At 54.3% G+C, this 27,920-nt stretch overlaps 1 protein-coding gene across 4 annotated transcripts; it reads right to left on the minus strand.

Moving 5' to 3' along the window:
* Window positions 1-1,636: 1,636 nt before the first annotated feature.
* On the minus strand, window positions 1,637-27,380 carry KCNIP3 (potassium voltage-gated channel interacting protein 3). 4 transcript variants are annotated; one of them, XM_022599028.2, is made up of 8 exons: window positions 26,938-27,380; window positions 12,270-12,394; window positions 11,752-11,821; window positions 11,418-11,488; window positions 6,270-6,377; window positions 5,438-5,542; window positions 4,629-4,691; window positions 1,637-4,114 (listed from the first exon to the last, which is right to left on the minus strand). In XM_022599028.2, exons 1-8 carry the CDS (start codon window positions 27,038-27,040, stop codon window positions 4,067-4,069), a joined length of 693 nt encoding a protein of 230 aa, XP_022454736.1. In that variant the 5' UTR covers window positions 27,041-27,380; the 3' UTR covers window positions 1,637-4,066. The 4 variants fall into 4 exon arrangements, with proteins under 4 accessions (XP_022454736.1, XP_089778887.1, XP_089778886.1 ...); XM_089922761.1 differs by lacking the exons at window positions 12,270-12,394; window positions 26,938-27,380 and having other exon boundaries at window positions 11,752-12,259; XM_089922760.1 differs by lacking the exons at window positions 1,637-4,114; window positions 4,629-4,691; window positions 26,938-27,380 and having other exon boundaries at window positions 5,453-6,377; window positions 12,270-26,723.
* Window positions 27,381-27,920: the final 540 nt, after the last annotated feature.

A 27,920-nucleotide genomic window follows, 5' to 3' on the forward strand; every position in this document is an offset into this window, starting at 1 on the left:
GAGGCCCTGAATCCTTTCCAGGGCCACACCGGGCCTTCCTGCCAGGCCCACTCCCATTACACGGTCCCTCCAGGACCTCGCGGCTCTGGCCAACGGCTAGGTAGTTTCTTCCAGTTGCCCTCATCTTGGCTGGCTCTGGTTCCGGCCCACAGACACTGCTCCCTGTGCAGATTGGGCCCTGACTCTACCCCGCTCTCTTCTTCAGTCTCTGAACCCCACAGAGCTCGCTCTGCAGGCAGCTAAAGTCTGCACATTCTCTGTTCAGGCAAAGTCCACGCGATTATAGCTGATCACGTGAAACCGGAGCTGGCTGGCCTCTGGTGCTCCCCTAACCTGAAGGGCCAGGGCCCCTGTGAATTGGCGAGAGGGCTAGGAGGGGCCCCAGGACCCACTTTGGGTTGGCAACTGTGTCCAGCTCAGTGGACTCTGTGTGTGTGCCTGTGGAATCATTACTTGATATAATTTTCTGAGGGAAAACCAAGTGGAGAATGAGGCTGGAATATGAAAATGTCTTTGAGGTCTTGAAAGAAATGACAAGTAGCTTCCCTTCCAAGTCGGTTTCAGGGGACGGTGTGTGTTGGGGGGCGACCCTAGGGCAAGAAATTGGTTGACAAGGCTGGTGTGTGGTACCGTCGCCCCCTGGTGGTCAATGGGAAGCAAAGCACTTGGACCCAGAGGTTTTGCCTCCAGGGAACCTGAGGCCGTAAAGTTTGTAACAAGGGCCTTCCTCCATAGGTCTTTGTGAGAATGAAGGAGTCAAGCCAGGCCCATGGGATGCTCAGCTCTTACTCCTGGCCCTGGGCAGGTCAATGCGGCCACACAGTGAGGGGTGGTGGGAGGGTGGGGTGTGTGGATAGCCTTAACCAGCTGGCCCCCAAATGGGCCTTGGGGTTACCAGGGCAACTGGAGACCATCACAGATTCATTTGCAGCACCTGGAAACTCCGTCCGAAAGGTCTGTCCTTTCCCTGGTGGCTTATTGATATGAATCACCCTTCTACAGAGAGGCTAGTAAATAATTGTCATCGATCACCAGAGCAATCCTATCAGATTGTTCTGCTCACTTTACAGATAAGGCAACTGAGGCTCAGCCAGGCAAAGACATGCTTAAGGTGAAATAGAAAGCTCCATCGTGAAATGGGCAGTTCAGTGCTGACACCTGGTCTGGAGCCACCCGCCTGGGTCCAAGTCCTGGCTCCACTCTTTAACGGCTGACGGGGCCCCAACATCTTTCAGCCCAGCTTTCCCGGCTGTGCCCAACAGGCTGTGGTCACGGCAAACGTTCTCAGCACAGTGGCCAGCCCGTGCAAACGCAGGACATCCCATCCCAGGCAGCAAGGTCAGGACTCCCTTGCCTGGATTGTGCCAAGGCCCTGGGGCTCCGGTAGACTGGAGCCTTCGGTGTGTTCGGTGGTGAAGGGGGCTCCCGCCATCTATCCTCCCGGTTACTGATGACACACCCATCAGCCAAACATTGGAGGTGACGTCACACGGCCTGGGCGCTGGCCCTTGAAGCACTAGCAGACCCCTCAGAACCTCCGTCTCCCCATCCCTGAGTTGGGGAACCCCTTCCTCTCCTCCCCTCAGCTTCCCACTTCTTGCCCCTCCTCTAGCATAACCCTCACTGACCCAGGAAAGGAAGATGTCTTCAGGCAAATTCTGCTTCTGCCCTGTGACCTGCACCCTCCAGCCAAGGGGACACGCAGAAACGACTTCCTGGAACTGGCAGAGAGAAATGACTTGGGAACGAAATACAAATGGCACCTCAAGGAGTTACCCTACCTCGTGGCTCTGTGTACAGGCTGCAGGGCTGGAGCTTCTCATAAATGCTTCCCAACCGCGGGCATCTCTTCTTCGCTCCGCCTTCACTGGTGGCACACTGGGAACTTGAAATTGAGTGTGGAAATCGGCAAATGCTACAATTCGGGGAATGTTAAACATTTACCAGTGTGGCACTGGGCAGAGGCCATGCCTCATAGCAGGGATGGGAGGGGCTGGACCAAATTTCAGAGTCGGGATAAAGCCAACAAGAGTCCCTCTCCTTTGTCAAGTTTATTTTATTAAAATATACAGGACTGAATATTGGTGGGCGCTGAGAACAGGCACCACCCTCCTAGGCTGCTTCCAAGGGAGACACTTTCTGCCATGCAGACATGCGGCCAGTTTGCATCCCAGAGTGGGAGCCAGACCCCTCCTGGTTGGACGTACAGCCAGTCTGGCCCAAGGCTGGGGTGGGCAGGGCATGGTGGTGACCCTCTCCTTTGGCCTTGGCCCCTGAGAAGCAAAGCCACACCAGCTGGGAGGGCTGGGCTGAGGGGGTGGGGATGGGGATGGGGGAGAATATCCCTGAGCCGGGGAAAGCTGATGCCCTCCTGGAGGAGGGGAGAGGGAGCCCCCAGTCAGACTGGAGATGGGTGTCAGTGCAACTCCAAGGGGGAGGACCACCTGTGTGTGGGTACCAAGGGGTCCCTGCGGCCGAGCCAGGCCGATCTCCATGGCCTCCGCCACCCTGCCCTTCCTCTGAGGGCCCTGCTCACCCTAGGGCCAGGCCTGGGCAGAGATGGGGTGGCAGCCGATGGAATGTATGCTTTGGGAATGTTCCTGGGACGGTCCGTACTGCCTGGGACTGGGTTTCTTCCTGGGGCGGCCTGGGCAGGCGGGAGCAGCCTCTCTCTCTCTCTCTCTCCCCTGGAAGTTTCTGTTGACCTGCCACCCGGTCTCTGGCCCCTTGGCCCTCATTGTTGGCGCTGGCTTCAGGCTGACGCCGGCCTCCATCCTCAGAGCAGAACCCAGCCAAGCAGAATCCCCGGGGTTTGTGCTTTTGAACGTTGGTGAGCTGGGATGGGCGGGGGGTGGGCTTCAAGCCTGCCACTGCTCTGAGGCACAGAACTGACTCTCCAGAGAACCCTGGGGCCACCTGATGGGGGCTGGTGGCACCCAGCCCTCAGCCCAGCAGGAGGACTTGGGCTCCCCTCGTGGGCTGCGGCCTGAGCTGCTGGGGGCGTTTGTGCTTTTTGTATGGGGTTTGGGGTGAGTCTGTGTGGAAGCATGGCTACAAGGCTCCAGGACCCTAACCAGGAAGAGGGGGCTCATCCAGGCTGCTGGGCTCAGGGAGACGGGGGCCAACAGGAAAGCGGGAGGGAGAAGTCCCTTCCCAGGCCTGCTCTGCCCGCCCGGGCTTCCTGGGGGCTAGGCTCTGAGCCATGTGACCTCTTCTCAGGACCCACGATGACCTGGGTGCCTGAGGGGTGCGGGCAGGCCCCCTGCTGCATCCCCACTGAGCCAGCCTGGGGGAGGGGAGGTGGAGTTGGCAGAAAGTTCCCCTCAGATTCCCCACCAAGAAACCCCATCCCCAGCTAGAAAGCCCCCTTCCTGGGGTGGAGGAGAACAGAGCTCACTGGTCCCTCACCACCGGGGCTCCCACCAGCTCAGTGGACTGGCTGGCGTCCTGGGACCCAGGGAAACGTTTCCAGAAAGAGCTGCCTCTCATTACCACCTCTTTCCTAGTCTGAACTCCCTTGACCCCCAGCTGCCCCTCCGGGGTCCTGGGGTCAGAGCCATCCTGGAAGTGTAGTCAGTGGGCAGGGAGTGGCTTGGGGAACGAGAAGGCCAGAGCAGCCTCCGGAGCCTGGCCCCTGTGTGGTGGGAAAGGAGGGTGGCAGAAAGGAGGGGCGAGTGGGCTCCCACGGGAGCGGCCTTTGCTCTAGAGACTGGACCCTCCTTGGCAGGGGAGGCAACACACAGCGGCCAGTGGCCTGAAGACATGGCTCTTTCAGCTGCCCACCCGGAGGCCTGGGAGGGGGCTGGTGGGAGCTGTGTGGCTCTCGTCACCTGGACCCAGGTCCCAGCCAGACTCAGCCCCTCCCTAACCTTTGTCCCCTCGCACCTGCGAGCCCAGAGGAAGGATGTGCATGTGTGTGTGTGTGTGTGTGTGTGTGTGTGTCTGCAGCAAACTATTCACTTTGTGCAAATATATTTGAAACAAGTTTCTCCTGGAGGCTGCTCCTGGCATCTTTGGGGCAGAGGTGGTAACAGCCACTCAGGGACACCCCTCCCCCACAAGCGTCCTAGATGACGTTCTCGAACAGCTGCATGGAACTCATGATGTTCTCGTCCTGCATGGAGAGAGGACGAGAGGCCCGGTCAGCTCCGGGCTAGCAGGGCCCAAATCCAACATCACTGTGAGCAGATTCTCGTCAGGGACCTGGAACCCTCCAGGGACTCTGCCTGTCTCACTGGACGAAGGGGGAGCTGTCAGGCACAGCCTGTCTCCAGCCCCATGGCCTGATGGTCAGGCCGTCTGGGAGCTGTTAACTCACTGATGGACCAAGCCGTCCCACCCCCGGCTGAGCACCCAGATGGAGGCCGGGGGCACCCGAGGGGCCACCCAGGGGATGGGGCCGACGGCCGAGGCCAGTGGAGGCCCAGCGTCCTGCCCCCTGAAGGCGCTCTGCATAGGAGTGTCAGCAGCAATGCCGGGGGCTCCAGGCTCCTTCCCGCAGTGTGACCCTGTCCTGAGGGCTCCACGTCTCTCCCCTCTGAGGGGAGCCGCTGAGGGACATGTGCCCGGCTGGGCTGTGGGCTGGCAGGGGCGGGACACGGGGGTCCCTAAGCCCTGACGCCGCCTACCTTCTGACAGGTCTCCAGGAACTCATCAATGGTCACCACCCCGTCCTGATTCCGGTCCATTTTCTGCAAGTCAAGCCATGCCCTCAGTGAGTCTGTGTCCCACCGGGCCGGCCCCTGCCCCAGGCCTGAGGACGTGCCAGGGGGCGGGTGGTGGGCTCCTTCCACCCCAACCCGTCCCCTGTGTCCTCTCCCCGGGATCCAGGCCACGTAAAGTGCCCTCTCCAGCCACGTCCACCACGCAGCCGACCTCTCTGGGGTCTCCCCAGTCTGTCCCCTACCCCAGACACTTTCCAGCAGCTCTCCTGGGCTCCTGCTCCCCAGAAAGCAGCCCCGTGCTCGTCGGACCCCCTCACCTTGCTGACAGGCAGCCAGGGCAGGTGGAGCAGCTGAAGTCAGGATGGAGGCATGTCTAAAGGACCCCCAGCAAGTGGGAGGCGGAGCCCTAGTTCCGTCAGTCCCCATGGATACAAAGCAGTCACCCCAACCCTCTCCTGCAGAGAGGTCCCTGGCGGAGCGGGGGGCAGCTCTTGGAAGGCACAAGAACACTGCTGGGGGGGTGTCAGTGACCTTGCAATCTGTGAGCTCCTGCCTGCTCTGAGATGCAGTTTGGCAGATCAGTGAGCGGGGATGGCTTTAATTCGCTCCTTGGGATCCGGACAACCAGCCCGATGGGGGATGCAAGTTGAACCTCCTCGTGGGAGCGGGGAGGCCCACAGAGGGGAGTGGCAGGCCCAGCACTGCCCTAAGAGCCGAAGCCCCTTCCTCTTCCAGCCACCCTTCCCCGCGCAGCCCGGGGCTGGAGCGCTCACCTGGAAGAACCTCTCCACATGCTCCAGGGGCGCGTCCTCCCGCAGGATGGGGTAGGTGTGGCGGCCCATCATGTCATAGATGGACTTCATGATGGCCAGCATCTCCTGCAGGGGGGCCGGAGGGGCTGGCCTGAGCCTGGCTGTAAGGAGGTGGGGTGAGGGTTCGAGGGTCTGAGGGGAGGGGCTGCATCCAAGTGTGGGAGGCACCTCAGGGGCGGTGGTGAGTGAGTGGCCAGGGCTGTGGGAGCTGGAGAGAGGCGAGCTCACCCTCACCCAGTCCACTCAGCGCAAGCTTCTAACTCTCCAAGAGCAGTTGGAGCTAGATTTTTAATGCAATCTCCAGAATTTGAAACTGTAGCAACTATTTCAGAGACAGAAAAATGTTTGGGCCAGACGAAGCCAGACTGTAGGCCTGTGTGGTGAGGGACCCCCCTGCCCCCGTCTGCACCCTGCCTTAAGGGACCACACTGCTCTCCCTCAACTGGTGGGAGCCAAGGCCAGCTCCCACCCCTGCTCCCAGCTTCTCCACTTGTGTCTCCCTCGGGACCTCTCCGTAAGAAAGGATGATCCAGGACACCTGTTGAACGGGATCGAGACACGTGGTGAGGGGCACCAAAGCTCCACGTCCCCTGCACCCAGGTATCCAGGCCTGAGAGCCTGGGAGAGGAGGAGAGGTCCTGGCTGCTGTCCCCTCCAAGGCCAGGCTGTGAGCTGTGTCTCTGGCCAGGGAGTGGGGACAGGAAGCCAGGGCAGCAGGAGAGAGGCTGGGGATATAGAGCAGTGGGGTGGGGGGCAGACAGGTCACTCCCAGCCTCCCCAGCCACCCCCGTACCTCTTTGGTGATGTAGCCATCCTTGTTAATGTCGTAAAGGTTAAAGGCCCACTTGAGTTTCTCGTGGACTGTTCCTCGCAGGAGGATGGAGAGACCAACCACAAAGTCCTGTGGAGGAAGGGGAGGGGGAGGAGTGACGATCCAGCGCTCAGATTCTATTTCCAGTTCGCGGTGTGGCTTCCACTGGAATTCACACCTGTATAGGTGAGGCACCTCCAACACAGAGCGGGCAGACGGTGTCCATCAGGTCAATACAGTGTGAGAGTGTGTGTGTGTGTGTGTGGCGGGGATGGCACAGTGGCTGGAACTGATCATCTCAAATAAAGACACTCAAACGTATGGTGTCTTAGACCCATTTAATGCATTGCCGCTGACAGAGAAGGCCTCGGGGTGCTCCTTTAATGAAGGGGGTGCTCTATTTTCACCTTACCAAGTGTCTGCGTGTCAAGGTGCTTAAAAACTTACAGCTTAAAAACTAAACTAACAGTGCTCAGCTCTGGGGTCATGCCATACCTGTGTGCTGTCACAGGTGTGACAGACAGTTTATTACTAATGTGAATGAACGTTCGAATGGCTTCCGTGTGAAAACTTCAACTGTTTTGTTTTAACAGTTGGTAGAAAGCAAGTCTTTCCTGCCCCTTCCAGAAGGTTTGCAGGTTAAGCCGTCCCTGCCCCATGGAGTCCTTTCAGGCTGCTCCGAAAGAAGGGGAGCAGAGAAGGGTTGTCTATGGGGGGGAATGGAGAACAAGCAGGGAGGGACAGGGCTTTGCACCAAGGGGCTTGGTCCCGCTCAAATTTTATTTTATTTATTTATTTTTAATTTATTTATTTTTAATTTTTTAATTTTTTATTTTTGATTTTTTTGCGGTACGCGGGCCTCTCACTGTCGTGGCCTCTCCCATTGCGGAGCACAGGCTCCGGACGTGCAGGCTCAGTGGCCATGGCTCACGGGCCCAGCCGCTCCGTGGCATGTGGGATCCTCCCGGACCGGGGCACGAACCCGTGTCCCCTGCATCGGCAGGCGGACTCTCAACCACTGCGCCACCAGGGAAGCCCTCAAATTTTATTTTTTATCTTTTTGGCCACGCCATGTGGCTTGCAGGATCTTAGTTCCCCGACCAGGGATCGAACCCAGGCCCCAGCAGTGAAAGCGCTGAGCCTTAACTCCTGGACTGCCAGGGAATTTCCCCCACTCAAATTTTAGATTTTCTGGATTAGAGGAAGCCTGTATCATGAGAAAGGAAGACTAAGGGAAACAGAGAAAACCAGTTTGGATGAAACAAAAAATTATTCCAGGAGAAAAAAATACTTAACATAAACTATTAGATTCAGAGATTAGATATCTGGCATCCCTACAATAAGAATAGGATGCTATAAAAAAGGAATACTTGGGAACAAGAAAGAGCTCTTGGGAATTAAAAATGAGAAAGCAAAATGAGAGACTCAGAAGAAGGGCTGGAAAAGCACGTGGAATCTTCCATAAAGCAGCGTGAAAAGGCAGAGCTGGAAAATAGGATAGAAAAGCGGATAATGAGAGGTCCACTCCAGAGGGACCGAAACTTGACCAGCTGGAGTTCCAGGAAGAGCCGGAGGAAACGGAGGGAAGCGTGTCCAAGAGGCAATGAAGGGAAGACTGAGTGTTCAGGTCCTGCCGAGGACCTAACGATGCGGGGAAACAGCCCACGGTGTGACCTGCAGGCACGTATCACGAGACACTTCGGAAAACAGGTGCAAGGACAGGATCCTACAAGCTTCCAGAGAGGAAAACAAAACCAAACAGAAACAACAACAACAATAACAAGATCAGGTCCTGTACACAGGGTCGGGAATCAGCAGGACGGCTTCCGCCGTAGCTCTGGTCCCACACAACGGATCAAGCAAGGGTGAGAACGGAGCGAAGTCCCTTCCGGGCGTTCAAAGGCTCAGAAGTTACCTCCCACGTACTCTTCTGTAGGAAACTCCTGGAAGACATGCTTTTGAAAAGAGAGAGTAAAGCAAGGGAGAAGAAGATGAAGGATTCCAGAACCAGGAGACCCAACCCAGGAGAGAGGGGAAGAGGTCCCCAGAGGGCACCCAGCACCAGGATGATGGAGCTGGTCAAAGGCTAGGGAGATGCCCGTTCAGATGACTGGAGAAGGACGGCGTTGAATCACTGATGAGGTCACGGACACCAGGCAAATGACAAATCGGGACCACAGTTAACTGAAGGCAAAATAAAAATGTGTGCAGGGAAGGGGAACGTAATCACAGTTCACTGCAAGGCTCATCTGGGGAACAAATTCACATCGTGAGTAAACCGAGAGCGCTTATCCAATCTGAACTCCATCGTCCTGGAAAGCCAGGGGATGGGAAAGGCATGTGTGCAGAAGACCCAACTCCTCACCCGTGCAGGGAGTCAACGGGCAGCATCTAAAGCTGGGCAGTCGGGAAGGAGCAATAACACGATGCTATTAGGCGACAAGAAGACAGAGTGACAATCGGCTAAAACAAGGGAGGTGGTTGCTTCTTCAGGTATATCTGGGGGGTGGTAACTGCTGTTGTTCCAAAGCACATCCTGTAAGTCTACTGGAGCCTGAAAGTCCTGTGTGTGTATAAGTGACCAAAATAAAGATATACGAAGGGAGAAACAGTGTGATATTTCTTATGTGCCTGAGTTTGAGGAATGCCAACCACTGAAGCTGAGCTCGTGTATGATTTACAGAAGTAGTGAAGATTCAGAGCATCCCTGAAGCCACATCACGCCTCTTCCCTGGGGTCTGACGGGCTTTCCCAGTGGGAAGCAAAGGCTCGGACTCCTAAGCTGTGTACCAGGGAACGAGTGGCTCCCGCACAGGACCCACTCTTCCCATGTGGGCATGGGGGAACCCCGGCACCACTGTCCTCCCATCCAGTCTCCTCAGATGCTGTGTAGCCACACTCAGGACTGTCCTTACTCGGGGTCCCTTAGTGGGTGTGTAGTATAATAGTGACGGTGCTAGGAGAGAGGTGGGTCGGAATGTCCCCTGCGAGACCACTGGCCCATCCCCAGTCACACACAGATGACCCCCAGTCTAGCCAGCCCACGTCCAGGTGCTTGCTGGTTCTAAATTTCCAGCCGCACACAGCACAGCTTCATGTGGGACTGTCGCTCGTCGGAGCTCCTTGGTCTCAATGCCGAGGTGTATGAAGCCCGTCATATCCACAGCCCCTGCTCTGTGCTGTCCCTGAGGGGCTCCTCAGTGACACCGGCTGGGACAGCCCAGAGTGCAGAGCAGGAGCTCAGTGTGGGGCGAGGGTGATTAGATCACGGGGCTGCAGGCCTTCCCGAGGGCGCTGACCACAGCCATCATTTGGCCAGTGGCACGGGGAGCGAGTTACTGCAGGGGCAGGTAATGGACAGGGCAGCCGCCAGGGCTGAGGTTTGCTTGTTCTGCCGTTTACTTACTCTTTCAGGTGAGGGCAGGGAAGTTACAATATTTCACCATATCAATAAACTCGAATTAATATGTATGTGTATTATCCCAAGAATATACACAAAGGATTGGGATCATTGTAAATATTGATAAGCTGACCTGACTTTCTGTTTTAAGAGCACGTTGAGAGGTTTGGTCTGAGGTAGCGAGGAGGGCTGAGTGTCTCCCCCCAACCCCTCTGGATCCTTCCTGACCACAGGGATCCCCACCCATGGTGCACCCAGGATTAGGCCCTGCCCGTTGGAAGGCCCCTGGGAGATACACGCCCCCCTCCCTTCCTGAAAAAGGCCTCCTAGAGCAGAGCATTGATATCAAGATGCCGAAGGTAAACAAACAAGAAGGTCCCCAAGGTAAACAAACCTCCCCATAAGAAATCGGAGGAATTAATTTCAAAAGGGAGAAGCATGACCTTCTGAGAAGGTGCCTAGCAGGAGGGGGTCAGCGCCAGCGCCCCCCGCTCAGCCACTGACAGCACCTCCCCAACAAAGACCCACCATCGACTACCTTAAAGGGACCATGGTGAGAGAGGCGACCACAGGAGGGTGATGGAGACCTTTCTGACACCCGCCACTATGCGGGGGCCCTGCTAAGCTGTCTGGTCATCTGATTCCTGAACAAGAGAAACCATCATCAAAGTCCTGGTTGGGTCTGTCACACAACTGCTTCTCACACTTCATTCCCAGGAGCCTCAGGTACCTCTTAAAGGACACACAAGAAACTGGCCACAGGGGTGGGACCAGGGAAGGAAAATGAATTTTCCCTGTTTACTCCTTTGTACTGATCGGATTTTTACCATGTGCAGGCAGAACTGAAAACAAAAAGGCTGAAAACACTATAAGTTCACAAATCCACTAAGAGTGTGGCGCGGGGAAGGTGAGACCCCTGTGGTCACAGAGCTGGCGGTGGCCTTGGGCTGCCCCACCCCGGCCAAGGGTCAGTGAGTGGGCCTGCTGGAGCGATAAGGGAAGCTGAGAAGCATCTCGAGTTATTATTACCCCAGCTGGCACAGGGGCTTTCTCTCTCACTTTCCCGTCAGCCGCCCTTGGCCTTGGAAGCCGAGCTGGGGGGTTATCGATCAAGCCCGGCTCTCAGCAAGGTTTTCCTCTCCGAAGAGGTTTCAGCTTTTCTCCTGCAGCTATTTTTAGGGGCCTGGGCTCCACAGCTGGGGCCTCAGTGGAGCCCACGTGCTGCCCGCACAGAACCCAGGCAGGGCCCTCCTGGGGGCAGGCGGCTGGCGCGGGGGGAGGACAGGCAGGCTCGCTCACAGTGCTGCTGGGATGACCCCTGAGCCTGCTCGGGCAGGGATACTCTGCCTGTTTTCGGGCAAGGGGGTAAGTTCCAGGGCGGGGTGCCCAGATCCCCTTAGCACAGACCTCTAGTTAAACCCTGCCCCCTTTTCAAATGCAAATTCACGTTGGGTCACTACCGCCTCAGTGTGCCTTAACAGCTCCCTTGGCTTGGCGGGGCTGGAATGGAAGGAAAGGCTGAGAATAGGGTAGCCAGACAGCAAAATCAAATTTCACTGACTTCACAGTCAGGCCCAGGGCCAGCCAAGCAGAGTCCACGCGTTCCCTGGGTGACACACTGGACCGTTTACACCAGGGTCATGTCTGAGCCTCTGGCGGCCCTGAGGGGGTGGCACCGTGGCCGGGAGATGCAGGACCAGGGGACGTGGGAGGGGTCGACAGGGACCTACCTCAAAGCGGATGGCCCCGTTCCCGTCTGCATCGAAGGCGTTGAAGAGGAAGTGCGCATAGGTGGTGGAATCTGGGGAGACCAAGGGCAAGGCTGGGAGTGTCGGGGCCGCCTGAGCCCCTACCCCAAGCACTCTTGGTATATTGCTCCTGAGTCCTGGGCTGGAGCCCCCCCCCCCCGCCGCCTGCCGGATAGAGGCAGCACCGGGCAAGGGATGCTGGGGAGGTGTGTGTGGGTGAGGGTCCCCTCCCCATCAAAGGGATGCCCACCCTCTGCAGGGCTGCCACAGGGAAGCAGGAACTTTGGAGGAACTGGGGGCCTGGCCTCAGACTCACCTCCTTGAGGGAAGAACTGGGAGTAAATGAGTTTGAACGTGTCTTCATCCACCAGGCCCGTGGGGCACTCCTGCAGCAGGAAGGCACCCCTCTCAGTAATCCCAGCCACCCCCGTCCCACACCCTGACTCCACGGGGCCTGGGCTCTCTCCTCCCTCTGGGGGACACCTGCTGCCTGAGGCACCGCTGGGCTCCACCAGCCCCGTGCTGGGGAAAGCCTGGGGGGGCTGGGCACGGCGGGAGGGGGTGGTGAGTCCTCTCATGCCAGGTTGGTCCCTCTGCAGGTTCCTCCCCTGCACCAGCATCGAGACACACAGAAGGGGGTGTGATGCCTTCAGAACACTGACTCTAGGACCTGGCCCACCCCCCAGACAGCTCTCCCACAAAACACGAGCCCTATAAAGGCCCTGGGATATTCACTGTGCCATGGGAAGCGTCCAGGTGTGCCTGCACCCTGCAGCCAGGGACAGGAAAGCCGGGGGGATCAGGGCTTCTCCTGGGGGGATGGGGGGCACTCACATTCTTGAAGCCCCTGTAGAGGGACTGCAGCTCCTTCTTGGTGAACTTGGTCTGTGCCTGCAGCTGGTCCAGCCCCTCCGGCTGGTGGCGCACCGTGGACAGCTCCAGCTCACTGTCGCTGCTGTCTGGAGGGGGATACAGACCAGGAGGGTGGAACATGCGGCCCCGCCCCATCTTGCTCCAGTGTGAGGGGCGGAAGTAAGGGGTGGAGGGACTCTCTTCGAGCGACTACCATGTACAGTCACCCAGGCTGTGCACTGCACAAATGTACAGGCTACAGAGGAACAGCACACTCAGGAGTTGTGCCTCCTGGTCTCTCTGCTGCCCTGCTCCTCACAGGGAGTGGGCCCTGCCCGCTGGCCTCACCTTGAACATGGGATGGGGATGAGAGTTGGGAGCAGGTCTTGTCCTGGAGAGACACTGAACAAGGGGAGGTGGGAGGGAAAAAAACAGAACACAAGCACAGGGGACCTCGACCTTCAAGATCCAATTCCTGGACCACCTCCTCCATGCGCCTCTCCCCGCCCCAATTTCCCCCAGGAACTGGGAGGGCACTCCTCTTGGCTCATCCAGCCTAACGTGCTGCTGCCCAGCCGCACTGGGTCTGGGGCTTTTATTCACATTTGAGTAGGAGGTCAGACTTCAAGGGTCTGTAGGGCAGGGACCAGATCATTTTTTAATAACAACGCATCAAAATATTAACTAACCATGGCTACCTTTTGCAGGGGAGGTAGATTTCAGGTGATCTTTAATTTTTTACTTATGGGTTTTTGGTTGTTTTTTTTTTACATTTTCCTAATTTATTTTAGTACGGCACATATCAAGTTTATAATATAAAACAAAGCTATAAACAAAACGGCATTGAATACCTACCCCTTGCTGAGTAGCAGGCTCACATATTATAGAACTTCCCACTGAAATGGGCAGCGCCATCCCCACTGCTCTGTCACCATCCAGTCTCCCCTCTTCCCCAAGGAACTGTGAGGCCATGGTTACCTGCACAGCTGTTTGCTTGCTCCCACTGCAGGGTGAGCCCTGCAACGCAGCCTTAGCAATCAAGGCTCTGTGATGGTAGGAGCTTGGGGAAATTTTCTTCTGTGAAGTAGGAAGCAACTTGAGGGTAAGGATGGAGGGGGCGGGGAGGAGGTACTGGAAATTTAGAGAGAAGGAAGGAAGGAAACAGCTCTCTTGCAGAATGGGTGCATGGATGGACCAAGGCAACAGAGCCTGATTGCCAGGTAATTTGCAGAGAGCTCTTGAGAGGCAGTGCTCCTGGTAGAGGCTCAGGCACGGAGCTGGCCCAGCACAGGGCTCAGCCGGATCAGGCTAGGTGTGTGAGGCTCTGCAGGCCCGGGGTGGGTCATCAGGGAGGCTGCCTCACAGGGCTCACCCTGCAGCGTGCTAGACTTTGACTACAGTGATATTAAATTAGAATCTAAAACAATAAGATATATTTTAAATCCCAAATATTTGGAAATTAAAAAACACACTTTTTTTTTGGCTGCACTGCGTAGCTTGAGGGATCTTTTTTTTTTTTTTTTGCGGTATGCGGGCCTCTCACTGTTGTGGCCTCTCCCGTTGCGGAGCACAGGCTCCGGACGCGCAGGCTCAGCGGCCATGGCTCACGGGCCCAGTCGCTCCGTGGCATGTGGGATCTTCCCGGACCGGGGCACGAACCCGTGTCCCCTGCATTGGCAGGCGGACTCTCAACCACTGCGCCACCAGGGAAGCCCATGGCTTGCGGGATCTTAATTCCACGACTGGGGATTGAACCCAGGCCCCAGGCAGTGAGAGCGAGAGGGCAGAGTCCTAACCACTGGACTGCCAGGGAATTCCCTAAACAACACACTTCTAATTAACCCATAGGTTAGAGAAGAAAAATCGCAAAGAGAATTTTGAATTAAATGATAATGAAAACAACATACCATAATTTTCTGGATGCAAGTAAATCTGTGTTTAGAAGGAAATTTTTAGCTTTACATTCCTTTATTAGAAAAGAAGATAGGTGTAAAGCCAGCGATATAAGCTTCTAGAATCTAAAAATAAGAGCAAATTAAACTCAAAGTTATAAGAAAGGACATGATAAAAATAAGAGTAGAAATTAATGAAAAAGAAAACAGGCAAACATAGAGAAAAAGCAATAAAGTCATTTAGAAACTCAATAGGCAAGTCATAGACTGGAAAATATATCTGCAGTACGCATATCTGGCAAAGACTCATTTCCAGAATATAGAAAGCACTCCTGCCAATCAACAGAAATAAGACTTAATAACTCAATTTTTAAAATAGGCAAAAGACTAGACCACTTCACAAAAGAAGAGATACAACTGGTCAATAAGCACAGGAAAAGATGCTTGACAGCATTCATTGTCAAAGAAATGCAGATATTCCAATGCACAATACCCAAGGATCTATCATTTCAAAAACACTGACAACACCAAATGTTGGTGAAGATGTGGAGCAACTGGAACTCTCATATAATATATTGTCGGGGAAAGTGTAAAATGGTATAACCATCTTGGAGAACTGCTTGGCAGATTCTTATAAAGTCAAACATACATCAACCTTATAACCTATTTACCTAGGACAGATGAAGACATACGTCCACAAACAGACCTGTACAAGAATATTTATAGTAGCTTTATTAATAACAGTCCCAAACTGGAAACTACTCAATCAACAGAAGAATGGAACTGTGGCACATTCACATAACAGAAGAGTATTATATTCCATTTAAAAAAGGGTGAACTACTGATATATACAACAACGTGGATGCATCTCAAAAATTATGCTCAGAAAAAAGCAGAGATAAAAGAGTTCATACTTTATGATTCCACTTATATGAAATTACAGGACAAGTAACAGTAATGCATGGCATTAGAAAGCAGTACAGCAGGTGGTGGTTAAAAGGGTGTATACAGTTGTCAAAATTTACTGAACTGAACATTTAATATCTGTGCATTGTATTGTATGTAAGTTATACCTCAATTAAAAAAACATACTGCTTAGACTTTTGCCTTTGGTCATGATGGGGTAGTGAGTGTTAGACTTGCCTTCCCACCACAATCAACTTGAAAACTGGAAGAAATATGTGAGGCAAGTATTAGCAGGCTTTGGACTACAGCACAGGACTACAATCTTTGGGAGGAGGGAAACATATGAAGTGAGCTCCACGTTCACCCTGGATATGGGAGGGGATGCTTTCTGTGACGTGGGGAAATGCTGATGAGGTAGAGATCAGAGTTTGGGGCTGCTGAGACAGATGGACTTGCAGAGCAGCATCCTGGAGAGGAGGGAACTGCACAGAGATGGGGTCCCAGAAGTCTGTGTGGCATTTCCCTTGGGGCTTTGGCCAAGAGCTGGGCTACATGTGTTCTGAATGAGGCTCCATAAGGCCCAGCTGTGAGCAGCTGTTGGGGGGTAGTAGGACAGAGACCTGAAAAGACATATCAGAGTTCATGCAATGATGAATCAAGTTGGGAGTTCTGGTTCATCTAGAATGGAGATACTTCCCTATGAACTTCAGGCATTCAGCTGAAACCCCAGAAAGGCCATGCCTTGGGAGAAAGCACCATGCTCTAGAACTAAGAACAAAGTTAAAACAAACCTATTATAACAAAGTCTAAAATAAAGTCTGTGCTGATGAAGGGATCTGCCAGGAATTTAAGTGCCTGTCAAACTAAAATTCAATGACTTTATGTGAAGATAATATAGTCCAGATTCCCTACAATATATCACCCATAGTAGCCATCATATAATAAAAAATGAAAAGACACGAGAAGCAGGAAAATGTAACCCAATGATCAAGAGATAAAGCAGCCATCAGAATTAACAGGTTTTAAAATTATTATTTAAGTTTAAAACAATTACTACCAATACATTGAAAGTATTAAGGGAAAGAAAAGTGAACAGATGGGAATCTTAGCAGAGAAGTAAAAACTATTTAAAAAAACCAAAAAAAAGAACCAAATGGAACTTCTAAACCTGAAAAAAACCTCAACATCTAAAAAAAAATTCACTTGGGGCTTCCCTGGTGGCGCAGTGGTTGAGAGTCCGCCTGCCAATGCAGGGGACGCGGGTTTGTGCCCTGGTCCGGGAGGATCCCGCATGCCGCGGAGCGGCTGGGCCCGTGGGCCGTGGCCGCTGGGCCTGCGCGTCCGGGGCCTGTGCTACGCAGCGGGAGAGGCCGCAGCAGTGAGAGGCCCGCGTACCGCAAAAAAAAAAAAAAAAAAAAAAAGAGGCCACGTAACGTATGACTCCAATTATATGACATTCTGGAGAAGATAAAATTATAGAATATCACAGGGAAGGAGGATATATCAGAGGCTGCCAGAGGCTGGGGGGCAAGGGAGGGGGTTGACTACACATGCGGCAGCATGAGGAGATTTTTTGTGGTGACAGAACTGTTCTATATCTTGACTGTGGTAGTGGTGACATGACTATCTTTTTGCCAAAATTCATGGACTGGACATCAAAAAAAAAAAAAAGGCAAAGTGTACTGTATATAAATTAGAAAAAGTAAAAATAAAATAAAACTTAGAATAATTGCCTCTAGGAAAAGAGGGAAAGGAGGGGATAAAAGGAAAAAAATAAATAAACAAGAGATGGGTTTTAAGTGGGTCAAGACTGATATTGTCCCGTGAAGTTAATAGTCAATTAACTTAATCCTCTGCCCCTGGGGGCCAAAAAATAAGACAAAAATCCCAAACCAGCTGCTATTTCTTTCATCGAAAATCCAGAAAACAAAACTCCATTGACCCTACTTTCCCCTCAAGCTAGTGTCTTTTTCTGTCCTTTAACACTTCCTCTCCTCCTAGTCTCCCTTGATCTTACTTCTATGGGGCATCTGCCCCACCGCGCCACGCAAACTGCTTTTCTAAGATCACCGGTGATCTCCATATTGCTAATCCAGTGATCAGTACAGTCTTCTTGATTCCTAAATCATACAAGGACAACACAAGAATGAAAAGTAGTGACAACATGGATGAACTTTGAGGATATTATGCTAAGCGAAGTAAGTCAGACATAGAAAGACAAATACTGTATGATCTCACTTATATGTGGAATCTAAAAAAAGGCCAAACTCAAAGAAACAGAGAGTAGATTGGTGGTTGCCAGGAGACGGTGGGGGTGTGTGTGCGGTGGGGATTGAGGGATGGGGAGATGTTGGTCAAAGGGTACAAGAATAAGTTCTGGGGCTTTCCTCGTGGCTCAGCAGTTAAGAATCCACCTGCCGAGGCAGGGGACATGGGTTCGACCCCTGGTCCGGGAAGATCCCACATGCCACGGAGCAACTAAGCCCGTGTGCCACAACTACTGAGCCTGTGCTCTAGAGCCCGCGAGCCACAACTACTGAGCCCGTGTGCCACAACTACTGAAGCCCGTGCACCTAGAGCCCATGCTCCGTAACAAGGGAAGCCACTGCTCGCCGCAACTAGAGAAAGTCCACGCGCAGCAACGAAGACCCAACGCAGCCAAAAGTAAATAGATAAATAAATTTAAAGAAAAAAAAATGTAACTATCCAAAAAAAAAAAAAAGAATAAGTTCTGGGGATCTGTAGTACAGCATGGGGACTACAGTTAGCAAAACTGTATTGTATACTTGAAAGTTGCTAGGGGAGCAGATCTTAATTGCTCTCACCACAATAACAACAAAAATGGTAATTATGTGAGGTGAGGATGTACCAACTAACTTTATTGGGGTGATCATTTCATAAACGTACACAATGCTACGTGTTAATTATATCTCAACACAGCTGGAAAAACAAACAAATAAACAAAAAGAAAATTATGTGCCCATTTCACTTTTGAACATAGATGCAAAATCTTAAACCAAATGTCAGGTAATTGAATCCAACTGTATTATTTTTTTTTAAGTACACCAGGATCAAGAAGGTTTTATTTGTAAGAGTATAAGGAGAGAAAATCATATGGAAATCCTAATACAGAAAAGGCATTTGATAAACCTCCACATCTATTTGTAATTAAATAAATAGACAAAAACTCTTAGCAAGCTAAGAATCAAAGGGGACTTTATTAACTTGATGCAGCTTATATTTGCAAACCATATATTTATTTACAGACGATATTAGGTTTAACAGTAAAGGCTCAGACATATTTTCTTTAAGATTTGGGACAAGCCAAGGTTGGCCACAGTCACCACTAATTGATGTCTGGCCAATGCTCTAAGGAAGTCTTGAAAAAGGCAAAAAAAACCCCAAAAAACAACAAAAAAAACCCCCCCAAACAGTGTAAGAGTTGGGAAGTATAAGATAAAACTAACACTATTTATAGATGGTATGGTCCCTAGAGTGACAAAAAGAATCAATATACCTGAGAGTTCAGTAAGGTTGCCAGATGCAAGATTAATTTATGAAAATCAATAGCAATTTTCTACACCAGTAATAACCACCTAAAATATAATAAAAAAGATAATATTCATAATAGCAATAAAAATTAAAAGTATCTAAGTATTAAGCAAAACTCGAAGGACCGCTGTATAGAAAGATAATCTGAATAAATGAGACATTCTATTTTAGATAGGACCATAATAACATTATAAAGATGTTATTTCTCCTGCAATAAACTGTACATTCAACACCATCTCAAAAATCCAGTTGGATTTGTTGAAGACCTTGATAAATTTACTCTGAAATGTATAACGAGGAATTAAAAAATCCATGAAAATCTAGAAAGGAAGAGTAAAGAGGGAGTTTTCCCTATTAGATACTAACACATATTCATAATCACTGAAATAACAATTGTGAGGCTGGTACAAGAACGGACGACAACTCCATCCTGTGGGTGCTCATGCCGAAACCCTGGGCATAGACCTTCCTCCCGACGCTCAATCCCCACGCAAACCCTGCCAGCGCTACCCTCAACCTGCACCTGCCTCTGAGCCCCTCTCCCACCTCCACTGCCCCCACCAGACTCCAGGGCTCCATCATCTCTCCTGGCTTCTCTCCCTGCTTCTGCCCTGGATCCCATCAGTCTATTTTGGAAATCGTGCTGGAGGAAGCTGCTGAAGACATATCCTCAGGTACCCCTCCATGCTACAACCTCCTGCACCAAAGTCCTTAAATGGCCAATAAATGTGCTCCCCCGCCCCCAGCTCTGACCTCATCTCCCAGGTCCCTCCCTTTGCTCCCCCGCCTTCAGCCACGCTGGCCCCTCTGGCCCCTCACACCCACCAGGCACACTCCCTTGCTCTTCTCTCTGGCTCGAATGCTCCTCCCTTGAAACCCACATTTCTTTCAGGCCTCTGATCAATCATAACCTCCTCAGGGGTGTCACACACACCCCGTGTTCCTATCTATCCCCCGTCTCTGTTTTACTTTCTTCATTTGGCCATGACTCCCTGGCATATGCATATTCCTCTGTTTACTGGTGCGATGGACAGAACTGTGTCCCTCTTTCCCCAACTCATATGTTTAAGCCCTAACCCCCAATGTGATGAGGTCTTTAGGAGGTAATTAAGGTTAAATGAGGTCATAAAGGTGGGGTCCTAATCCAATAGGTTATGGTGACCTTATAAGAAGAAGAAGAGTGATTTCCCCCTCCAACATGAGGGGGAGGAAAGGCCATGTGAGGACACGGCAAGAAGGTGGCCATCTGCATGCCAAGAAGAGAGGCCTCACCAGAAGCCAACCCTGCTGGCACCTTGATCGGGGACTTCCGGTCTCCAGAATTGTGAGAAAATAAATTTCTGTTATTTAAGGCCCCTGGTCCGTGCTATTCTGTTATAGCAGCCCGAGCAGAACAAGACGGCTCTCTGCTGCACCCAACCCTGGAACAGTACCTGTATGTGGGGCACGCTCTGTAGCACATGCTGGACGGGCGGATCCCCCACGGCTATGTTTGCTTGGGTGGGTTCATGGATTATTGCCTTGGGGATCAATTTTAACGTCTCTAGTCCAGGCTTACCTCCTGAAGCAACATGCTGTGTGGTTCACACCTGTTGGGCAGGGAGTGGGTGGGGAATCAGAGAGAAAGGTGATACTCCAAGACTCAGGTGCAATGACAGCACGGTCAAAGGGCACCCTGGGCAGAGGGTCCAAGGTGAGCCAAGGGATATATGGGCATGGGAGCCACGGAAGGACCAGAGTGGCCACTCTGGCCTTGGGTGTCAAATGAGGTGACACAGAAAAGAGAGACCTGCAGAAGGTGTCAAGAAGGAAGAAGCCACTGCCCCTGGCTACCAAGTGGACCAGGGCTGGGCGGGCAGAGCCAAGGATGACCTCATGTTTCTGACCTGGGAGACTAAGTGACTGCTGGTGCCTTCCACCAAGACACGGGTGTTAATTACCCAGAACTGGAAGATACGGCAGGAAGATCGCCGAGGGCTTTTCAACGTCACACTAGGACACTTGCTTTAGGCAACTCTGCTCGACTTATTTTCTATCCAACAGAGCCCAGGTGCTGCGAAGCTAGATGTCAACCAGACTGATAGGTTGCAAATGACTTGTGTCCACTAGGGACGGAGTGATTTCCATCCTTGGAAAATACGGCCCTTAAAGTTACTGGCTATTAATTTGCCCTTTGGGACATCAACCAGTTTTGATTCCTATGTAGCATCAGTCTCTGAAACAGCTTTGCTCTCCTGCTTGTTCCCTAAACAAGTGAGAGTCAAGTTTTTAACTTTGACACTTGCACTTGGGCCGGCAGAATACAAGAGGCAGAGGAAATCCCTCCTGTTTCTTGGTTTGGGAAATAGCTACCAGTTCTCTACGCCCACCCGACTCCCGGGCTCTGTGGACCCTTCCCCACCCTCCTTCCTGTGGAGCTGACTGCCCCTTCCTCCAGAAGCCCGATTCCACAGCATCCTGCCCAGCCCGCTGGCCTCGCTGGGCTCTGTGGGGTGTCGTCTCAGGAGCAGGGAGCCCGGTTCCTTCTTGACGCCCACAGCGTCAGGCCAGGTACCAGGGACCCTACCTGCTCCCAGGGGCGCTGGAGGCCTCTCCTGGCTCTTGCACAGGAGAAATCCACAGGTTCCTCCCTCTTTGGTTAGCTTCAGTGGAGACGCAGCCAGATCTCTTAGGAGCTGCCCAAGACATCACACCCTCCTGCAATCACAGGTGCGCTGGCGGTGAATGGACCTAAACAGCCACCTGCACGGCTTTCCTCAACACGCCGAGGAGCCTTGTTTGGCAAAACTGTGAAGTCAACCTGCCTCTATCATCTCCCTGCACTCAGCCCTCCCCTCCCCTCTCTAGGGGCTAGTCCGGGGCCATCCCCTCCCCATTAGGTAGTATTCATTGATAACCAGAGGGTCAGCAATACAGATTTCACCTCTCTATCAAACAAGCATTTTGTCAAAGGAGTGAAAGCATGAGGCTTGAAGAGAATTGTTTTAAGGCTAAACGTCTCAAGGTCGTACCATAGCCTGATAGGTTACAAACCAGGCTTTCTTCCCACTGCGTAAAAGTCTCAGTCCCTGTTCCCGTCCCCCACTCCACGCAGCCCCCTCTGCGCAGGACCCACCTGCAGGGGCTCGGGAAAGGTGGCTCCGAGTCTTTCATTCTCTGAGCTAAGGGCACCAGGTACTGGGCGAGGGGCGCTTTTCACCTGCCCCCATGCAGGAGCCTTCCCACAACCCTGGCTGCCCCGACACCTCTGCGAGGCTTCCCACTAGGCTGCTTCTCCTGCCAGCCAGCACCCAGCTTTGCTTCCCTTGGCAGCAAAACTCCAAGCTGCTGTCCACCCTTGATGGCTCCGGCCCCTCTTGAACCCAGTTGGCGGATCTCATCCCTCATTCTCTGCTGGTCAAGTGACACCTAGGTCTTGGGGTCCCACAGAGAAGCCCCAGGGACTGCCGTGGGGTAAGGGGAGGCCTGTGTAGCAAGACTCCCTTCTCAATCTGAGCAGCGCCCTTTCTATGTGTCGGGGGTCCAGGTTTCTAAGTAAGGCTTCTTTTGAGGTTCCATCAAGCTGCTTTGAAACCTCTGACTGTGTCTAGATGTGCAACCGTCGAGGCACTAACTTGGGGAGGTGGGGAGGGGGCCTTGCCTAAGTCCCCCAGCCCACAGCAACATCAGGCCTGGGCTCCAGCCCACCTCCCTGTCTTGCAGGCGCCACCCACACAGAGCCTGCCTCTCTCCTTCCCTTTCCCAGGCCCGGGGGCCCAGGAGCCCGGACCTTACAGGGCACACAGTGAAGGACACCCGCCGTGGTGAAGTGCCTGTCAAGTGCATCCTCCCCTGTCACTAACTTCTAGTCCACAAGTTAGTGATGTGTGACCCTGGGGGGAATTCGGGCTAGGACATTTTTGGTAAGAAATGACGAGAGCTAACACATACAGCACTTACTCCATGCCAGGCCCCGCTTTATGAGCTCTGCGCACATTCATGCAGCTCTACGGGGGAGACCTTTCCCACTTGGGATATGAACCCAGACAGCTGCCTCCACTTTGGACTCCTGACACCTGCAGTGTAGGAGGCTGGGACACAGAGCTGTGTCCAAAGCCGCCCTAGCCGTGCAGAGTTAGAGATGCATCCAGGACGGGTGCGCCAGAGTTCGAAAAGGTACTAGCTCTGCCACTCCCCGAGCCTCAGTTTCCTCATCTGTAAAGTGGGCCTGCTGTTGAGGACCCAATTATGATGTGTATAAAGTGCCTAGAGCAGAGAGCGCTCACTAGATGTCGGCTACTGTCACTGTCATTAGCATCCCAGATCTGGAAACTCTGCCCAGGGGCTGCAGGAGTCTTGAGGGACTTGCAGTTTACCAAGAGTGGTGGACTCCACCAAGGAGAAGGGGATCCAGGATGCTCAGAACATCACCACGCCCTCAGCAAAGGCAGCAGAGGGTGCTGGGGGGAAGAAGAGCAGGAGAAGGGGTAGGAGGAACAGCAGACCCGTGGGCCTGCTCCAAGCCAAGAGTCGCCTGTGGACCCACCAGGCTCCCAGGTCACCTTTGCAAAGCCAGGCCCCCATGGGCAGCTGTGCAGAGGGCAGCTGCAGAGGGCTGGGGCCGCCACTCAGAGGGAGCAACAGGGTGGTGGGCCAGGCTGTGCATATCTCTGCCGTGGGCACTACTCTCTCTTCCTCTGTTCTCTATACCTACCTGTACTCAGGCCCTCACAATCCAGCCTCCTTGCCGCCACCCCAGCCAGAGGGACCCTTGCCTCAGACGGCATCCCCCAGGGCTGCCCTAAAGGGAGGGTCGAGATCCTGCATTGCTTGCATCCCTGGCAGCGTCACACTACCTGGCGTACAATGGGTGCCCCACGACTGTGGCTGAAAATGGCATATGGTTTACACAGACTCAGCACCTGCTGTTTGCCAGGCAGTGCTGGGCACACACTCTGGGGCCACAAGTGTATGGACACAAGTCCGTGCCACCCTTGGAGAGCTCACATTTGGTGGGGACAGGGACGTAGAAAATTTCAGGACAGTGAGAAAATTTCAGGACAGTGTCATCTAATACAACCTGAGGGGCAGGGATCCAGAAGGGTCAGGGAACGTTCCCAGGGGAGATGGTGCCTCTAATCCAACCGCCCACTTACAGACAAGGAGGCAGAGCTCAGATAGGAAAAGTGATCTTCCCAAGTTAATGACAGCAGGTCAGGGACCGCATCAGAGCTGAAAGGCAGTTCTCCCAGCCCCAGGTCAGAATTCCTTCCAGAGCAAGGGTGCTCACCCTCACGACTGACGTTGGGCCTGACCATTCTTTACGGTGAGGGCTGCCTGTGCCTCACAGAATGTCTGTGCCTCTGCCCACTAGATGCCAGTGGTACCCTCCCTATCAACCGTGACATCCGAACGCCTCCAGACCTTACCAAACGTCCACTGAGGAGCAAAACTGCCCTCGGTCGAGAGCTACTAGTCTATAACTTGGGAAATCTGAACCGAGATGAGAGAGGCATTAGTCAAAGTCAAGCCCTGGGCCACAGATGTGGACGAAAAAGTCTGCTGTCAGGGCTGGGCCAGCCTTGCAAATAGGCACCAGGCTTACCAGCCCAGGCTCACTTTTTACCCGTGTGCCCGCACTTCTGAGATCCCTTAGATTTGTGTCTCGCTTGTAACTTTTTCAAAGTGCTTCAGCTCACCACACCCCTGTGAGGTGTATAACAGAAAATATTCTGTTATTTTCCTCATTCTACAGATGAGGAAATTGAGGTTCCAGAAGCTTAGATGCACCAAAGTCATCCAGTGAGCTAGTGGCCAACCCCGGCTGGAACTCCCCCCCGATGGAGCCGCCCCAAGACAGAGACTGACAGGGCGGAGAGAAGAAGGTCTTTCAACTTCTGCATCTACTTCTGGAAGCCTGTGTCCCTAGAACTCAAATCCATTAGTTCCTAACAATCCCCAGGGGCACCGTAACTCTGGTCTCTTACAGATGAGAACTACGGAGGCTCAGAGAGGACAAGAGCACATCCAATTGCACACGAGAAGGCCTGGAGGGGAGCTGGGCACTAGCCCTCTTCCCTCAGTGCCAGCTCACCTCCAGGCTGGGCCCGAAGGGTCTGGGCCGCTCCCAGGCCATGACTGTGCCCCTTAGACCCTGCCTGACCAATGGGTCCTTCCAGGCACTTAGCGGGCGCCACTCCCCATCAACATGGAACATCTGGTACTTATAACTCCCTCCCTCTGACGCAGGCAGGGGAGGCCTGAGTGAGAGAATGTTTTCATCTGTGAATCAGTTCTGCTATTAAGAGTAATCATTCTATTGCTTGCTAATTATTGGTGATGGCAGTGGTTCACACGTTTGTGCATTTATTACACACCAGGAACAATCCTGGGGGCCATTAAAGCCCTGCTGACTAAGGTGTGCTGCATCCCCACGGGGCAGGAGTTACTGGCCCCACTTTACAGATAGTCAAGCTGAGTTTCCGACAGGTTAAGGAGCTTTATGGCCAGTACGTGTGGGTGACAGGATCCCAACTCAGACCTGGTTGACTCTGAGGCTCTGTGCTTCTCCCACCGCATCGAGACCCCAGAACTCCAAGGGGCACAAATGGGCAAATATACCAGAAAAGACAAACTCATTAGAGCCTGAAGTGGGTTTTTTTAGCAAGTTGAATAAACCATCCGTAGTCTTGCGCATCCAATCCACCCTGTAAAGAAATCCCTTCTCCTTAGAAATCACAAAGGTAAACTTCAGGCTGCCAGACCTGTGAGCATGGTGGGCTCGGTTAAGAAGGGTCTGTAGTACTAAGTAGAGTGAGCCTGGCTGCTGCCCCCGGCCTCTGGTGGTCCCAGGAGGGCCCAGGAAATGGGGAAAGAGCAATGTAGTGGTTTCCCGAGTACCAACCACCCCACTGCAGTCTCCAGATGGGGAAAGGATAGGGGATAGTGGGCAGGCTAGTGCCCCCAGGAAACATGGGTCCTCAAGCACAGCAGTGTGGGATGCCCACCTACCCCTACCTGCATTGCCTGTGGAGTCACCTGTCATAGATTCCTCCTGCCAGGGTCAGCATCCATCCAGCCAAGTGCAGGCCCAGTTTGGGCAATTTTCTTCCCCAACTAAAATGTGAAGTTCAAGGTGGCATTTCTCAGAACCACCTTGAGCAAGTCCCTTCTCTCTCGGCCTCCTGAACTCACCTAGAAAAGGTGTGATGCCGCCCAGTGGGTTCTGAAGGGCACATGGCCGTGGACTTCAGGTAAAGAACCAGCCCTGGGCTCTGAATGGAGCCGGGCCTTGCTTCCTGGCCCTGGGCCCCCTCCTGCCCTCAGCAGCCGTTTGCAGGGGGTTGGGGCGCATCCCTTGGCCAGAGAGAGGGGCTGCGGGGTAGTCCAGCGGCAAGGACAGGTTCTTCCTCCTCCCCTCTCTGGGCCTCTGGGTCTCAGTCCCAGGAGCTGGAGCCTGGCAAGGTCAGCAGAGTGCTGAGGCAGGCAGGATGCCCATCCTCCTCTGAGAGGACGGCAGGGGCACACAGGTGACAGGAACAGGACTGGCTGGCCCCTTCCCCACAGTCCAGAGGTTCAGGGCGCAGAGGATAAGTTACAGGCCTGGTGGGTCAAGGTCCCCCTCACAATGGGTGTGCCCTGGAGGGGCTCCTTCTAACCTGCCCAGAAGTGGCAGGGAGGTACCTAGGGTTGGGAAGCAACTCTAAGGGTCCCTGTCAGGGGTCTCAGGGAAGCCATCAGTGTCTGAGTTAAGAGTAGGTCTGTCTCCTCGGTTAATATTTTATTGAGACCGAAACGTGGCGCCTGAGGGTTTGGTTACCTATCCCTGAGCCTTGCCTGGGGAAGGGGACTGTGGGCTAAGAGTCCAAGGAACGGCCCATCACTCAGCAGAGGTTTTATGTTACTGATGCCCTGGGCTGAGGGTCCTTCCTGTAATCTTCCCCTGTGCCACCCCCACCACCGGGCGGCCAAGCCGGCCGTGCTCACTGGGGGCGGCTAAGACCGGCGGGCCTAGGACAGCCAGGGGTGCCCTCTCAAGGTGTCACCAGCATCTCACTCACACCCACCCCAAGCGCCGCGGCTCCATCCCCCCTGGGACTCTTCAGAGCCCGAGCCTTCTCTGCCCCCTTAGTCCCAGGCCAGCCCTCCGGAGCCGTGAGGGGGCGGCGGCCGAGGCGGGCAGGGCCGCGGAGCGCAGCGTCCCTGAGGGCCGCTCCTCGCCGGACCCGGGAACCCGCACCCCGGAGCGCAAGTGCTGTTCCTCCCCTCTGACCGCTGGCCCCCGGCGCAGGGCAGCGGAGGGGCGGGTGGCCGTGCGTTACCTTCCATGGACATGGGCTCCAGGATGCCGAACTGCTTGAGGACGGCGATGAACAGCAGTACCACCACTGCCATGGCGCACAGCTCCATGCCCTGGATGCCCATGGCGGCCCGGGCTACCTGGGGCCGGGGCGTGCCCCTCGCCCGCGCGCTGCCTCTGGAGGCACAGGGGCCGGTGCAGCCTGCCCGGCCTCTAGGGGAGACGGCGGCTCACATGCCCCAGGCAGGCGGCGCTGCGGGTGTCGGCGGGGCCGGGGCCCCGCGGAGGGCGGCGGCGGCGACGGCGGCGGCGGCGAGCTGGGACCGGCCAGGAGGTTGGACCCCGCGCGGCGGCCGAGCAGAGCGCAACTTTCCAAGTCAGCCGGCAAACTTCGAGGCGCGGCGGCGCGGAGCGCAGCTCGGGCAGCCGGCGCGGGCCAGAGGTGCCTCCATGCCCGGCGCGGGCGCTGCGCCTCTTTCGCCCCCTCTCCAGCCTCACGGGCTCCGGGGCGCGGGGTCTGCAGGGGTCCCGGGCGCTCCCGGGCGCTCCCGGCTGCCCCAGCCTCCATCGCGGCTCCCGGCGCGCTCATTGGCCTAGGCGCGGCGACCACCCGGGGAGGAGTCCCCTGCGGCCCCCCCGCCCCCAGCGCCAGCCCGGGAAGGGGCGGAGGGAGGCGGCCCCGCCCCGCACGGGCCAGCCCCCAGACGGAGTCTGGCTCCGAGCCACCGCTACCCGGCCAGCCCCCGGGAGGCCGCGCGGTCGGCGGTTTCACCGAACCGCCCGTGCAGGGTGGGGCCGAGTGGCTGGGCAGGGGGCCGGGGCCGGAGAGGAAGGGAGTCGCAGCGCCGCTCCCAGTGGGGAGTCGGGGCTCCCCCCTCCTGGCGGAGGAGCACTGAGCCTGGCCACCGCCAATCTCCGCCCGGCGGGCCAGCGCAGAGCTGGCCTTCGGAGGATCCGGGAAGCCCTCTCGCCCCAGGGTATTTCCCACAACCATCAGACCAGGCC

The sequence above is a fragment of the Delphinapterus leucas genome, chromosome 13, assembly GCF_059928025.1.
Source record: "Delphinapterus leucas isolate spDelLeu-1000000601 "Yukka" chromosome 13, BTC_Dleu_Yukka2, whole genome shotgun sequence".
Taxonomy (NCBI): domain Eukaryota; kingdom Metazoa; phylum Chordata; class Mammalia; order Artiodactyla; family Monodontidae; genus Delphinapterus; species Delphinapterus leucas.